The sequence below is a fragment of the Electrophorus electricus genome, chromosome 17 (genome assembly GCF_013358815.1).
Source record: "Electrophorus electricus isolate fEleEle1 chromosome 17, fEleEle1.pri, whole genome shotgun sequence".
NCBI classification, from domain to species: Eukaryota; Metazoa; Chordata; class Actinopteri; order Gymnotiformes; family Gymnotidae; genus Electrophorus; species Electrophorus electricus.
This window is the reverse complement of record NC_049551.1, coordinates 4209413-4225325: the sequence shown is the minus strand read 5'-3', so window position 1 is coordinate 4225325 and position 15913 is coordinate 4209413. Positions and strand designations below refer to the sequence as shown.

The 15913-nt window shown below is 45.4% G+C and overlaps 2 protein-coding genes across 3 annotated transcripts in view; one reads left to right on the top strand and one right to left on the bottom strand.

The window, feature by feature from the left end:
• Positions 1-491, top strand: part of mis18a (MIS18 kinetochore protein A) — a 3444-nt gene extending 2953 nt beyond the window's left edge. The window contains exon 5 of the mRNA XM_027000916.2: positions 19-491. Within this exon, the coding sequence (XP_026856717.2) occupies positions 19-96 (78 nt within the window). The 3' untranslated portion in view covers positions 97-491. The remainder of the gene's footprint in view (positions 1-18) is intronic.
• Positions 492-3524: 3033 nt separating this feature from the next.
• On the bottom strand, positions 3525-13789 carry hunk (hormonally up-regulated Neu-associated kinase). 2 transcript variants are annotated; one of them, XM_027000859.2, is made up of 9 exons: positions 13103-13789; positions 10522-10814; positions 10052-10107; positions 9468-9603; positions 9221-9348; positions 7753-7879; positions 7466-7634; positions 7029-7182; positions 3525-5514 (listed from the first exon to the last, which is right to left on the bottom strand). In XM_027000859.2, exons 1-9 carry the CDS (start codon positions 13334-13336, stop codon positions 4844-4846), a joined length of 1968 nt encoding a protein of 655 aa, XP_026856660.2. In that variant the 5' UTR covers positions 13337-13789; the 3' UTR covers positions 3525-4843. The 2 variants fall into 2 exon arrangements, with proteins under 2 accessions (XP_026856660.2, XP_026856661.2); XM_027000860.2 differs by having other exon boundaries at positions 13111-13179.
• Positions 13790-15913: the final 2124 nt, after the last annotated feature.

Below are 15913 nucleotides of genomic sequence, written 5' to 3'. Positions count from 1 at the left end.
CTTTTCCATGCCTTGCAGATCAAATCTCTGGCAGTGACTATAGGACAGCGACTCTTGGAGATCGAGGTTGACCTTCAGTGTAAGTCGGAAAACTAAGGTCTTTCTTCCCATCGGTCAACCAGAAGATCTCTCTTGCCCCACTTCCATATCGTAAAGGCCACATCACTCTTCTCGATGTTCCACTCATACGTGATGCTTTTTTCCTTCCATCTGTGCGTGACTTGGTACTTAATGATGAGGCATGTTTGATTGAGCACTTTGATATGGAAATAAGCAGGAAACAAGGACGGAGCTCCGCACGTTGGGAGCCAGGCAGCACACAGCTGCTCACACAGGGTCATTCTTTGCACTGGGCCTGTTTTTCTCTTCCCCAAACTAAACTAAGATGCTAAGAATAGAAGGTCGATCTCACAGCTTGTCCTTTCTTATTGGAATGTGTGTGTGTGTTTTTGTTGTTTTTTCTTTTATGTACCTGGTTAACAAAGCTTGTGTTTAATAAAAAAAAAAGTTCTTGTTAGTTACCTTGTTTGTAATCATCTGGTATGTGCTTGTGTGATGTTTTGTCTTTTGAGATGACACCCCCCCCCCCCCCCCCCCCCCCGTGCCTTTGCAGTTCCATTCGTCTTCAGTAACAAATGCAGTCTGGTGATGTTGGTGGGGTTGCAGCCTTGTTTTGGTTTGTTTACAGTTCCCGTCTAATGTGCCTAGCAACACTTTTCAGAGGGAGGTGGGCAGAGAATGTCCTAGGGCAGGACCCGAGCTAAACGAGAGAAACGCAGATTCCCAACACCCACCGCCCACCGCCGCGATCCTTCGTGCTTCGAGCGCTCGGGGTAGCCTAGCGACAGCAGCTTGGATGCTGAAGGCAGCGCGTGCAGACCAACCAGCGGCCTGTATCCAAGGCCTGGCTGCCATGGAAACTGAGTGCACAAGCTATGCTGCGTTCCTGTTGCTACCGCGTCATCCGTTTCCTGGTCTCGGATCCAGCCACTCAGTTCGGCTGGCCACCTGACTGTCAGAGGACGCCTGTGCACACGCTCGTCCGTTCACTCGGAGTGGGTGGAGCGTCCATTCCCCTGGAGGGTTTCTCCAATACATACACACACACACACACACACACACACACACACCCCGCATCCGTCTCACTCTCCGAAACGGGAACAAACAGCCGCCAAACTGGGAAAAGGAAGAGGAGGCTAAAAAAACTAAAGCCCCACGCAGGCAGCATGGTTCTGTTGATGGTGGAGGTGGGTGATTGCAGGCTACTGGAGGGTATCATCCCCCCCCCCCCCCGCTCCCAGACAAACCCTGCCGCCCAGATGTTGGGGAGTAGCCTTTTGTCTGAGACCTGCGGTTTCCTCTCGGCTTCGTTTTTTTTTGTTTTTTTTGTTTTTGTTTTTCATGCGCCTCGCCACGAGCTGTCATTTTGATAAACGAGCTCGGCCCATGTCCGTGAGACCGAATCGCTGATGTTCGGCGCTTTTTAATGGGATCGATCCAACATAACCCTCCCCCTCCCAGAGTACCCACACGCACGCCTCCCCTGAGTCCTTCACCTCGTCCAGACGCTCACGCCTGCCGAGGTGCTGCAGGACAGGCTCCGTGGCGATTAAATAATGCATATGTGCAGTGTGGAGGACGGTAGCCTCTCCTCCGTTAAAGTCCTGAAGCAATCGAGGGCAACATGGCCACTGCACCTAAGAGCAGCTACTGCCATGGAGACAAATCCAGCCAATCCATTTCAAGTTCAAGCTGGGATGTCAGTCAGGCTCTGTTCATGCATGTCTATGTTTCAAGGCCACTGAATAAATGGACGGTGGCATTTAAACACATGCATCTTCAGAGGATATCTGTTAGAATTGTACAAACGTTGCCACTCGCTTTACATGCTGTGCATCAGTCCTCTGCTAAATCAAAATGCCGTTTTTATTCCAACACAAAGAGACTGTTTGTTTATTTCCCTGGCTGGAAAAAGCCTTTTGAAAACGGGATTAGTCTTAGTTGATTCCTAAGCCAGAAAAGATTGATTAGACTGAGGAGCCTCGGGCCTAACATGGACTCTGAGAGAGGCCTCAGACTCGCTGCCCGAGGCTCACAGGTCAGCCGTGCCATTCGCCGTGGAAATGGACACGTGCCAGTGGCTTGCTTGTTTCTGTCCTCGTTGCGTGTTGCGCGGTGCGCTGGGCGTGGCTCCAAGGCCAGGCATGATGTGCATGCTAAACAGAACCCTTTGTTTCTTAAGGCTACCTAAGGCTTGTTTTTCCAGAGTCGGTGTGTGTGGTTCATTCAGCGTGGCTTGTGTGGTCCTGTAAACTCCCAGAACAGTGAGTCAGTCACAACGTATAAATGCAAATTTGGTTGGATTTACATCTCTGCTTCCAGAGGTTTACCTCACTGTAATATCAATATAGATGTAATATCAAATATTTAAATAATTGTAGACTTCTGTCAGACAATCAGATAGAAAGGTGTTTTTTTTCCCCCTACACACTAAAGCACATTGAGTGTCAAGCGTTGACGGACCACTAATGTGAATAAGGCCTAGTCTTTGAATTAACTCTGATAATCCATTTTATTGCATGAAAATTGATATTTAAAGTATTTAAAAATATCCTGTTTGAAGAGGCAAGGAGATATATTTACACCTAGATATTTTCCTCTGTTATGTATGAAATAAGATAATTCTCATGTTTCATGGCGATTTCACCAACTCTGTGTGTTGCCAGTCCCAGACCCATGGCGTTAGCATGGACTGCTCGCCCTGCTGTGCACTCGTAAGCCCCTGGAGTCTGCCAAGGGCTGTTTCTGTCACTTAAATCCACCACGGGATTTGTGTTAACATTGCAGTCAACAACAACAACAAAAAAAAACCACACTTTACTATAATGTGATTTACAAACTCAGGCACCCAGAGGTGGAGGGACAATATTCTGGCTTTCTGAAAAAGGTTACAGAGGACAGCAGAGTGGAAAAGCAAATATCACCATGAAATCAAAACCAAATTCCCAACATTTATGCTATTTATAAAATTGGATTTTTCAAACATTTGTTTATTTTTGTGGATTGCACATTTTCAGATCCTACACATGGCCAATGTCCTGGAAAAGAGGACGTATAGCCAGCCTGCAAAGGACCTTGGGTGACGTCACCACTCTGATTTATGTGGGCGCAGGAGATGTCTCGTGTAGCGGGAGTGCAGTAGGGTGTGTACATGAGTGTGTGTGGAGACTAGAGAGCTGTTGTAGCACAGCTGACTGGATTAAACAGGCCAATGACACCTTTCAGCTGTCACTAGCTTTATGCTGCCCACAGGTGCCTCGTGGGAGTAGCAGACAACGCAACAGCAAATGCCCCCACTGCACATTACTGCAATGTGGAAGGATGTTACCCCTAACCTTAATCTTAACCCTAATCAAACGTGCTGTACTGGACTGGAGTACATCAGTGTTTACATATTCCTATTGGGTAAGAAGTGTCATGAATAGACTATGCTGAGAGGTAAATGAAAACTCAAGACAAAAATATGTTTTGAAATATAAATATTTAAAATCTTTTTTTTACAGCATAAAAATCTCTCATCACATAAGCACAGCAACATGTTACAAAAACGTACAAAAAAACCTTCAAGGATTCAAAAGATTTTACACCTTAAATCTTCATATCGAAGAAAAGTCTCCAAAAGCGGACACAATACTCCAAACTGGGTTCACTGCATGCAAAGAAGTAGTTGACATTAGGGGAGAAAGTTCATTAACAAACAGTTCACAGCCTTCTGTGCAAGTAAAGACCAAAAAGCCAAAGGCTTCTCGCCTCAGCTACAGTGGTGTGCGGCAAACGCACACGCGAAAAGGTTCAGGAAGGATGAAGGATGCACGGAGTTCACGTTCACAAGCAGTTTTCAAGTCACGGGACCACACTCGTTCAATGTACAGAACTAAAGCGCCTCGGCATTGTGCGTCTCTGGGATTATCCCGTACACACTCGCTGCATCACGTCACTCAGTGGGATAACACAGAAGCTACAGGACGTACCGGAACACCACGAACCCGCCCCCCTCCCCCTCAGGCTAAGGCCTTAAACGCAACACATCTTAAGGCTATACATGAGCTCAGTGACCTCCTGACTTAGGAGGAAGCTGAAACAGGAATGTGGACGGTCACCGGATAGGTCCGCAGGGCTAAAGGGAGAAGACTTCGTCTGTGAGAAGGGTGGGCTCTGTCAGCTAGACCTGAGTGTCTGTATCTTGTGAGTTGGAATTACCCAGCAATTGCAATTATGTAATACAAAACATTGGCATCGAAACAGTCTCAAGCTGTATTGCTTCCCCAGAGCCCCGAGGTACATACAAATACTGATCTGGCAGTGATGCTGCATATTGTGAAATGTAAGCAGAACATCTAATGGAGAGAAAGTCATTTTTCTGAGCCTCGAGCCGGAACAGCGGAGGCAGATGTTCAAAAACAGCCTTGTTGCATTCTGCAACAAGTATTAAAGTCAGCGTTTCCGAGACTTGTGAAGTTTTCTCTCGGCGACGGCCGTGCCGCCGGGAGCATGGCGGAAGAGGTAATCTAGTAACACAGTGTTCGGAGCTGGGGTGCGTGATCTCTACAGGCATTGGCTCAATTTGTGCATATGGAGGACAGAAGTCAGCGAATTCCCCGGAGGACGTAGGTCAGGCCCAGTCAGGCTGGGAGCCCTGCTGCTTCAAACAGAGTCGAAGCAGTGGGAGTCAACTAGAAAATTACTGCATACATTTTCTGTGGTTTTTGTTAGTTTTTTCTTTACTTTCTTTACTTCAGAAGGTGACAGCTCAGAAGATATTAAGCTTTGGAAAGTCTCTCCATCAGCAGAGGGTTTTGAGGGCCCCGGATGCGCAGAGCAGCGTCTGCATGTGGTACGGAGTGGGCGACTCCATTTCCACTGCTTTTTCTGGTCTGAATGGAGGCACCTGGAAGGTGAAGGGCGGCACCTTCTTTTTCAAGATCTGGCCGATGCCCATGGAGGGGAACTTGGCACGGTGCTGTGGGCTCTCGGGCCCCTCGCCACCCCCGCTGCCGGGCGGGCAGCCGCCTGACTTGCTGGGGCTGGGCCAGTCCGTGGTGGGGGGGCTCTTCTTGGGTGGGGGTTTGACTACTAGCACCGGGGGGCTGGGGATGGTGGCCTTCTTCAGGTAGGAGCTGTCCACCTGGAAGGCAGAAACGTGGCGGGGCGGTGAGAGGGCACCGTTGGTGAGCTTGTACCAGGGCGACGGAGGGGCGTCTTTGGTGGTCTCCTTGCTGGCCGAGGCCCAGGAGTGCGCGCCCAGCGACGAGGGCGGCCGGGCAGGGACGTCGACGGCTCTCGGGCCGTCTTTGGAGCCACCCTTCTCGGGCGGCTGGGTGTCGAGGTGCCGGCCTTCCTGGGCCGTGCGGGCATACAGCGGGTGGATCTCCAGGTACTCCAGAGAGGAGGAGGCGATGCAGCCACCCTGGCCAGAGTAAGCATCCTTCAGTCCCGTCATCGCTTTGAGGAGTCCTGAAGGAAAGAGGCACAGTCTAAGTACAAGTCTTAGCCCTGTAAAATGAGAAATGCCTGAACAATAACTACAATATGCCCCACTGCCCTTTAATACTTTATAAACTATAAACTTAGTCTTAAGTTTCATGCTAGTTTAAGCCAGCTTTCATCGCAGTTCATAAAAAGCAGGAAAAACACGCAGGAAAACAATGACTTTTGGAATGTGCTACTGCTGTGACACACGCCGCACACAATCTTTAGGTTATGGCTTCAAAACCAATTTAAAAACATTCCTCGAGGCCTTGAAATGTTAACATTTGTGGTGGAACTAGACAATTGTCTGCAAAAGACAGCAAGCAGAGATATGTGGGTGACAGAGACCGAGCTGTCTTTTCTGTTGACGCAAGGCCTCTGGGCTTTGTGCTGCTGTGCTGTAGAACCTGAGGCTCTGGGACTGGACTTTGTGCTGCTGTGCTGTAGAACCTGAGGCTCTGGGACTGGGCTTTGTGTTGTTAAGGCAATGCTCAGTGAAAACTCCTGGCAGCCAATCGTCACATTGGCATACGCTGCAGAGTAAACGTTTGTGAAGCCTTTGGAATGACCAAGGTTTCTGCATGAATGGCTCCTCTTATGTTAACTGATACCGCCTGCAGTCATATTGAATAAAGGCTCAATTAACAAATAAGGCACATGCTTTATTCTGCAGTATTTTACTGATTAAATTGTTAAACAAGGTCATTGATGGAAAACGTATGTAATCTTTTAGCCTGATGAATCAAAGTGGAGTCTTTACAGCAGAATAACATTCAAGTGCAATATGTCCCAATAAATAGGATTTCAGAAGTCCTTAGAAGAAGAGTTGACTGGTAACAGTATTTCCAAAGTAAAAGGTTTTCTGAAGACCTTGACCCTTAATTAGTCCCCAATTTCTGGGGCACAGATGGTACAGATACGACAAACGGAAGAGATTTATCACCATAACTAGTGTCCCTAGGAATAAGAGTAAGACAGAAAGCAGACTAAGGAAAACGCTGTGTAATCTTTAAAATGTGACAAAGAACCCTGGGTGACAGCTAAGGATAAGCTGGCATCTGCACTTTAAAGCATCTGTGTTCAAGTGTACCAAAAGAAAAACACTTAGTGTTCCTGAGAAGTTTCCATTTCAGAAACCTCTGCCCTCCAAAAAAAGTCTACAGTTTGCTAAAGACCAACTGGCGGTTCCAGAGAATTATCGGAACAAACTGATTATCGAAAAAGAATCACAAGCTGCAGAGAGTTACTCACTATAAGGGTTCCAATACTCCCCCCCCCCCATTAGTGACCATTATAGTTTTAACCATCTGAAGCTGCACCATTTGATATGGCACTGCAAGATGTGTCTTGTTGATTAAGAGTTTATAATAATTGTGACTTGGATAAAGATCAGATTTTGCTATCCACGCATATCCGAAAGCTTCACATACTTTTCCTCACAACTCTGTGCTGTGCAGGCAGGTATCTGATAGAGCCAGATGCCAGTTTCAGGCTCTCACCCGTTTTCGGTTTCTTTTCTTTGGTGGGGCCCTTGCTCACGGCCAGGTAGATGGGCGTTTGCTTGGGAGGGATGGTGATCTTCTCAATGTGTTTCCTCCACTGTGTCTGGAACAGCTCACTCTTTTTCTCCTTCTCCATGGTGTACTGCTTCTCCTGTGCACATGCAGATCTGAGGTCAGTTACAGTGCATGACCAAGAGCCCATCCAGGGTCTCATCCCCAGCTATATAACCACATATACTATAGCACTGGAATAATAATAATCGTATGTACTATATGACTGGTATAAATTCATTCTAGGCCAACACCCTAACTTTAAGTGAAGTTTGCCCCCTAGATCGTCCCTGATAAACAAACAAAAAAACCCAGAAGACCTTAACGTGCTGCTGAATGGGGAATCCCACAGCTAATCCCGCGCTTCAAGCCCTCTCCCTCACCCGATATTCTTTGGAGAGTCTCTTCATCTTCTTGTTGAGGAGGAAGTAGACAGCAAGGGTATGGCAGGCACGGTTGGTGAGCACGGCGCTGAGCACCTCGCTGTGCTTGTAGCCCATCCGTTCAGTCATGTGCAGGAGGACCGTGTGGTTGATCTCCTCGATATGGATCCTGAGCAGGGGAAGAACTTCAGCTGGGACCACGCAGTCCACACCAACCCCCTCCTTTAGGTCTGACTGAATAACTGAATTGAAAAGGTTGAATAATTAGGAAAAGACAGGTGCTTTACCTGTTCAGGTAAGGGATCCCAGTGTGCGGGTTGCCTAGCTGTAGCCAGGAGTCAGCCATAACTTGATGGATGTTGGGTCTTTTGGCAGGGTCTGGTTCTAGAAGGCTCTTCAGCAAACTAACTGCAGCTGTGGGCAAAAGCGATGAACGGTGAATAGACAGAACTGTCCGAGTCTGTTTAAATCAGATTTGGTTCAATGACAGTCATGAATATCTCATTATCTGCTTCATTAACCTAAGAGCCACCAGATCAGCAAGTCTACAGTTTGCCATCACTGCTCCCTGAGTGTCCTCAGGGTAGACTGGCAGTTAGGAGGAACATTAGCGCAACAGTGTCTTCTATTCCCCCTCAGTATGGCACGCTGCACGAAGACAAGGGCACTGTCACACCCTGGACAATACAAAGCCACACGGCACTAGCCCTGACCAGGAAGGCCCGACTGAGAGAGTACCTGACCCCTAGTGCCTTGCATATGTGGACTGAGGAGAAGGCAGTTGTTTCACTGGTGACATCATCATTCTTATGTAATAGAGATATTCATCATTTCAACACTCATATCCTGATGCAATGGAACACAAACACTTGAGAAGCTCCTGAAAAGGTCTTAGGTTCAGTATAGTGTTGGAGATTATAGACTTTATTTATTATTTTTCAGACATTTTAAAAATCTGTTTATGCCAATAAATAGCTAGTTAATTCCAAATGATATTAAAAGTTCACACTTCTGTGAAATGTGTTTAATTACATAATTGAATACAGTATCTTAAAGCTTGTTTGTCCCAGGTGTTGTTCAATATCAGCAAAGATGCATTAAAGAACTGTCATAATATATGATGCCTCCCCTTTGTTAAAAACAGATAAACCAGTAGCACTCATGCATTTGCAGGACAGTAATCATAAACTTTGAATCACTAGCTGTATAGTCAGCTGTAAATACAACTCCATCACATAATAATAACGGCACAAAACAATATGAGAACCCAAAGTTGAGTGGGCCATTTGTAGGAGTAGCTTATTTAATAAACATTTAGCTGGTCATGCAAACCACCATGTAAAACCACCATTTGTTATTGAGTGTAAGGCATGTATTGTGCATAGATGATGGCAGACTTCAAGTTAAAAAACCCACAAACATGGCATAATTGCAGCCAGCCTGTGAGAACACCAGACTGTCAGTCTCCTAAACAGACTCGAGTCGCTCGGATTTTTCTTCTAGCTCCAGACGTGCGTTGAAGTTTAGTGGGCACCAAGTCTGGTGGATATTAGATTCCTCCACTTTATTTAAACATTTGACTCAGCTCATTGGACTGTGAAACAAAAGAATGGCGTCAAAACTAAAAGGCTGGTTAACAGTGGCTGCCTTGGTGTGAACCCTCTGGAGCACACAGACAAGGAAAAGAAAACGGCTGGTGAGCATTTGAGTGGTACGGCAGAAGACCACAAGGCTCGTGCAGGTCTGCGTGTGTACCTGAGGAGAGCGAAGGAGGCAACGGGTTCATGTCTTTGTCCACCATCCGCTGGTGCAGGGCTTTGAGGCTGAACGGCTCCACCGTGAAGGGAAGGGTGCCAGTGAGCATGGCGTACATGTTTACTCCACTGCATTGGAAAACAAACACACGTGCCAGCGTTAGATGGGAGCATTCAGCATGAGCTGATTAAGGGTGTGTTCTGCATTTGTCTCCATCAAGAGAGGGAACGGCAGTTGTTAAACTCACATTGACCAGACATCCACTTTGGGCCCATACTTCTTCCTGGAGAGAAGCTCGGGGGCGGCGTACGCCGGACTGCCACACTGGGTGCTGAAAGGGTCTGAATATCCCAGGATCCCTGCACAGTTGCTCAGCCCAAAATCTGGATTAGGACAGAGGGGAGTAGAAGGGTTTTGAATAAGATGGAAAAAAAAGGCCCGGTTTCCAGGCCATGTGGCCTTAAGTTTGGTGCGGTGGAGCAACGGTGTCACAGCTGTCTTCGCTCATTCCCTCCGGGGGCTGAGGGGGCTCATAGCTGTCTAACACTAACAAAGTGTGTCACGTTCAGCTGTTAAACTAGGAACTCTGTATGCTGAGGCGGACTCTCACAGAGGTGAGAGGTCATTTGGTTTTAATGAGATACTGATTGCTCCATCAGTCCTCACCACTTGCTGGTGAGGGCCGTTTGCTTGTGCTGTTAGTTTAGAGTTTCAGGGTCTGATGAGTTTTGCTGTCTTGTACTGAAAAGGCCCGTCATAGGAACTAAACCTACGTCTATGAACACATACATTGGAAAGGCACATTTAACAAAGGATTTGAGAGTACCTTACCTATTAGCTTTATGTTGTCTTGTTCATCCAGCAAGAGATTTTCAATCTTTAGGTCCCTGTAGGAAAGAAAGAAAAACATTACTTTAAATATTGCATTTTCTTTTATTGTCAATGTGACCATCTCAGGTACAAATAAACTAACAACAGTCAGTCATTTTCGTACACAGCCTTTACCCATTCGTGTATTTGGGAATTATGAGACACAAAGTGAATTCTCATCTGTTTTGTTTTTCTGGGGAACCACAGATACCCGACTACACAAGTCAACTCAGTTCCCATACATTTTCCCATACTATTCCCAGATAAATCTCTGAATTGAACACGGTTTTCTTCCCTATATAAAAACTTCAGTGAGCATGGTCTGAAGATGTTCAGGCTAAGCTGGGCTAAACCATACTTGTGTACGCCAAGCAGTGTGCTTTTTGCTTGTGTTTACTATGCCTGCGTTCTTCCAGGCCTTTCCGTCTCACCTGTGCACCACCCCGGCTCTGTGCAAGTGCTCCACAGCCATGACCAGCTGCCGGACATACTTCTGTGCCTCCCTCTCATCGAGACGCTTCTTCTCATAGATGAGGTTCATGAGGTTGCCCCCGGGGCAGAGCTCCATGACGAGGTAGTAGCTGTTCTCCGTCTCCAGGATGTCCAGCAGCTGCGTGATGTTGGGATGACGGATCATCTGTTGGATCTGGCCCTCCCGACGCAGGTTCTTTGTCACGTACGAGTCTTTTTTGGCCTTCCTCTTGTCTATCACCTTCACTGCCACCTGGGAGACACAGAGGAGTGAAGAAGAATGCACTGTTAGATCACAAAGGTTCTAAATGAAAATGCAAGCATTCCAGACCAAAAGCTAGCATCAGGGCATTAGTAGGAAACCGGCGTGGGCAGGTTGGGCTTGTGTGGTTTCTCGGGTTATGTGATCTGCTTGCTAGACTGTCAGACTCTTTTGCGAAGTCTGTGAAGAGAGAGGCAGGGAAAGGGATGGGAATGGACAAATGACTAACGCGGAATCTCAGCTCCTGAGCCCTTCACACCACATCCACACCAAATGGTCTGTGAATACCACCCATTTGTCAGTCCAGACACCACAAACCACTAATGCTGAATAAACACTCCAAGTAACAGAATGGTGACAAATGCATTCTGCCCATTATGTATGGTGGTCGGTTCCTTAGCACTCTTAGGTCCTAAATAAGAACCACTTTTAAGAATAGTGCAACCCTTTGGAAAAAAAAGAATCTCGGAATTACACCTCTAAATACTGGCACTGTATTGTGAGACTAAAGGATAATATTTCATCTTAAATCAACCTCAGATAGGCTCAAGCAAATATTTATTAGATCGATCTTTTGTAAAAAAATGACCCTTTTCAGCACACTTGTTTCTGTTACTGCACAACTGATATAAACAATCAATCAATAGCAACTTATTAATAAATTATATCTTGATTATTAAACAAGATTTTTTGTTTTGTTTTACATTTAGAATTTTATTTTGTCGACATGAAGTCCGTTTTAAACAGGCGTCCTTTGTCTGTCTTTAAATCCCCCCTGAATCGTTGATAATAGCCTGGTGCTGTTTGCACCACGGCTGATTAAAGTACTCAGCTCAGTTCAGGGATGACGAGGTTTCAGACTGTAGCCCGCCGTGCCATAACAAATCGCCAGACAATAAAGGCGGCCGCGAGCAAACAAGCCACAACATGAGCAACTGAGCAAATAATTCCAACGATTAAAGCAACAGAAAGGCAGAAGGGAGGTAAAGAGAGTGCTTAACATTCACCTAAATGCAAATAAAGCACTGCCCATTCTTGACCCTCGCCAGGCGATAACCTCAGTCTTGCCTGGGGGTGGGAGAAGGGGTCAGACCTGTGGCAGGGGAGGGGAGCAGAGTGGAGGAGGCATCGCGGAGCTGGTGGCCGAGACTTTGTTTATCTTTCCCAAAGACAAAGGGAGTGAGGGCGAAAGTGGGTTACACACGATCAAAACACAGCAGGGAAGCATGTGCTGCCCGCCCACCATTCAGTGGCTCGCCCCACCCAGATCCCCCCCACCCCACACACCACTTTCCCGCGTGATGTCATCGGGCGCTCACTCCTCTTTGAGATTTCTGCCGCTTGCATCATCACTGAGAGAGATGTGGAGAGGGAGAGAGAGCATCTCACCACAGCAACAGTGAAAGAGGACTGCTGGGGGGGGGGACTGCTGGGGGGGGGCACTGAGCTAATCCCTTATATGCTAAATAGGAATTTCAGGTCACTGATTCAAAAATCGAAGCTCTTGTTTTTCCCAGTATGCAAATGGACAAGCTACTCCCAGTGGCACACTGAACAAAAGCAGATGGTAGCTGAGGACAAATCAGTCCCACGCTGGACAAAAGGAAAGACCTGCGAGAAAAATACTACTGCATGTGTTACATTGTCCTCTACAGTCTTGTTGTGATTTTCCCTCATTCTTCATGCCACTTCCAGAAATGATATGCCTCACCAAGAAGCCCAGTGTGAATGTACACTCCTGAGAGTGGAGAACTGTACTCCTTCTTACACAGAATTTTCAGAGGCAGTTAAACAAGACTTCAATTAAGAATCCTTATCCAGTTCAGCTTGCACAGCATAGATGACGTTCTGGAGGAAACTAAGACAACTACATCTAAATAAACCCTTTGGATCCTAATGACACATAGGTGGGAGTGTCACGGACTGGTTAGAACATCAGTCCGCCTAGCTACCGACTCCTGAAGAATCCTGCTTCATAAACATTGATAAACAGATGTATATGAAACAAATAAGCGACAGAAAGCATTTTTACTTAATTTTCTTAAGAATGCTAGTAAAACATCTTAGAGGTTTGCCTATGGGAGAGCCAGAACACTGACAGCCCTATATCCACTTCACTGTTTCAACAAGGATAGATGAAGACCACTTTAGTAGGCTTTTACGTGCTAGAATGTATCGGTATTTACATTAAAAACATTATTTCGGAGAACAGTTACAAATAACCGTGTCGATGTGGTCTGTGCGAGAGCACTGTGGCAGTGTAACTTGACTCACTGTACCTTCTCACCGGTCAACGCGTGAAGACCCTCACGAACTTTGGCGAAAGATCCCTCTCCGAGTTTTCTTCCGATTAGATAATTTCCAACCCTCTTCGTGTGATAAAAATTTCGAAGGATGTCTCCCGGTGGACCACCAGTCAAAGAGGAAGGCGCGATATTTTCTGTGCCCACGGACGTCGGGGGTTTAAGCCCAAAGAGTCTGTCCATACTCATATCCGTCCCCGCTTCTGGCATCTCGACGGCTTTATTTTGATATTAGTTTTAAACGAATGTCTCACCTTACTTTACAGAAACGCCCGTGGCTTTCAGTGTCCTAAACTAAGGTGCGGGCTTGTCGGAAAGGGACATCTGAGTCCCCTCTGCTCTGCTGACGCCGTATCGCTAATGCACAACCCTTATCGGAAACTCAGCCAAGCACCACCTGTTCACCTCAGCTGGATGCAGCTGGCAGTGGATGTAACTACAACTTCCAGGCACACGCTTGCTTTCGCCTATAACCGCATTAGTGGCAGTGCAAGAAAAAAAAACAAACCCATCAAGGTTAAAGCATAATTTTGCCTTTTGGAAAATAAAGCGATAATAACGCTATTTGAACTCTCTTTCTAAAATATTATTAATGCAAGTCCATAGTCGGCTCAACAGTATTAGCCTATAGGACTACAAGTAAGAACAGTTCATACCCGTGTCCGTCCCTAACCTGTTTGAGTTGTTGATGGTGGACTGTCTGGGGTTTTCTAAGTTACTTGAGCGGCCCGCGGTGGGGGGCGTTTCTTATTTGCCAGTGACTCGTTTCTCAGTCGCTGGGTTGAAATCTAAGCCTATCAGAGGCCGAGGCCAGCACAGCTCGGACCGCCCCCAACGGGTTGTAAAACAAGCTCCACCCCTCACCCATGCTTGCCTAGACAACAAAGAGCATGTTGCGAGGGCAGAAACGACTGGCTACACAGCCTATTAGCTTCACAAAGTATTACTTTATCTCGCATTTAGTTGATTTGCTGACTTTTTCGCATAATTACTGAGACGTACAATATGCCGTGCAAGTGTTAATGATTCGCATATATAAAATTGCCTTCAGTGAAAAACGAGACATCCATAGTATTGCTATGATCTGCAAGAGCGTCTTAATTTAGGCAGAATAGGGTTATCGACTCCGAGAGGGAGGGGTTCTGCTCGTCATCAAATAGGTCACATAGACAAAAACAATCCTTTTTGGTTTCCAGCTCTAGGTTATTAGTTAAAATGCTTGTAATATGCCCACTCTAAAAACATCTTTTAAAATATAAAACTCCAGATGTCCTACGATTTTATTTTAACCTATTTTTAACCTATGAGTTTATTTTTAACCTATTCTAACTAATTTTATTATTTTAAATTTGTTTATTTGGGGGGACACTAAGAAACAGCAATAGATGGCGTCATATGATTATCAATATTGTGTGATAGGCCTATTACCAAGATGTTTTGCCGAAGTCTTTTATATACAGCGATGTTATTTTTACTTGGTATATATTAGTGCACAAATTAACTGCGGTTGCAGAACATCACAACAGGTGTGGTATGATAACCACACCTTGACGCGTGGCTATTCCAGCCGGCAATTTGTAAACATTACCATGCGGTCGTAGTAATCGCTCCTTTAAGAGAGAGTGGGAGAATATAAGATCACGAGGACATCTAGTGGTTACATGCGGCAGTGCAGCTACCCTCTGTGTATCTTGGGTTCCCCCAAAGCATTGTAACGCAAAGATCCTGGTTAAACGGTAGACCGGATAATACATAGGACACTCTCCTCTGTCATTGATGTTAACATTACGATGCTTTTGGGAAAGGTGGCCTCTGTTCGATGTACAACTGTAACACTTGTAGGGTTTATAGAGAGCACTGTTATGGTAGGCCTGTGGATTTTTGCTCTAGGTGTGCAAGGGATCGTTCAGATATTAAAAAAAAAACCTTAGATATTTCCAGTTCTACATTGTTTAGGTTTGTGCTGTGTCTGTCTTCAGTGACCTGCATTGTGGTGAGTGCTCTAATTACTATAGTCCCAGTGTGGTTCTCTGCGTACAGAGTTCCATATAAACAGTGCTACAGTCCTGCATGGTTCTTTGGACACAAAGTGAAACAGTTCCATAGATCCAGTCTAGCCCTTTGTCCAAATGGCCTACCATCATAAAGAAAAATGCAACTGTATACAACCTCTATATGCAACTGCTTCAAAATATAGTAAACAAACTATATTATAAAAATATATACTATATACTATAAAAAGTTTATTTTCAGTGCTCTATTATTCATAAATAAATAACAAAACATGATGCCATATAGGATAGAGGTGCATACCATTCACTTGTTTTTAAAATGTGTTGTGACTAAACTATCTAAAGATAATTAATAGGAAGAATGTGGTTTTGCCTTTTGCAATCTATAATCTATTATGTTGTATTAATTTTAAAAATTACTACAAAAATGCCACCCAAAATCTTAGTCAATCAGGAAGGGCTTCTTACTATACATACTGCTGGTTGTGACAGTAACAAACACAGCAACAATAGGTTACTTATAGTAAAGATCTGTAACAATTATTGTGCTATTATTACAGCTAATCCATAATAGTCAATAATAGTTATTTTAGTCATTTCACTCATAGTAGCCTACTTATGTAAACATCAGACTTACAAATTTTGGCTTCTGGGTTAATTTTAGATCCCATAAGACCAATGAGATCAGACCTTTTTAATCATCTCTAGAGGAATGAACAAATAATATTCCACATAGAGCAATTCTGATCTTCAAATTTGCTGAATATGTCTTCCA

Bases quoted from the DNA above. Each gene is read 5' to 3' on its own strand.
- hunk (XM_027000859.2), bottom strand. From the start codon at position 13,336: ATGCCAGAAGCGGGGACGGATATGAGTATGGACAGACTCTTTGGGCTT. The intron at 7,635-7,752 runs GTAAAGCACCTG...TCCCCTGCTCAG, and splicing joins GGGATCCCTTACCTGAACAG to GATCCATATCGAGGAGATCA. The intron at 5,515-7,028 runs GTGAGAGCCTGA...TCTTTCCTTCAG, and splicing joins AGAAAAGAAACCGAAAACGG to GACTCCTCAAAGCGATGACG.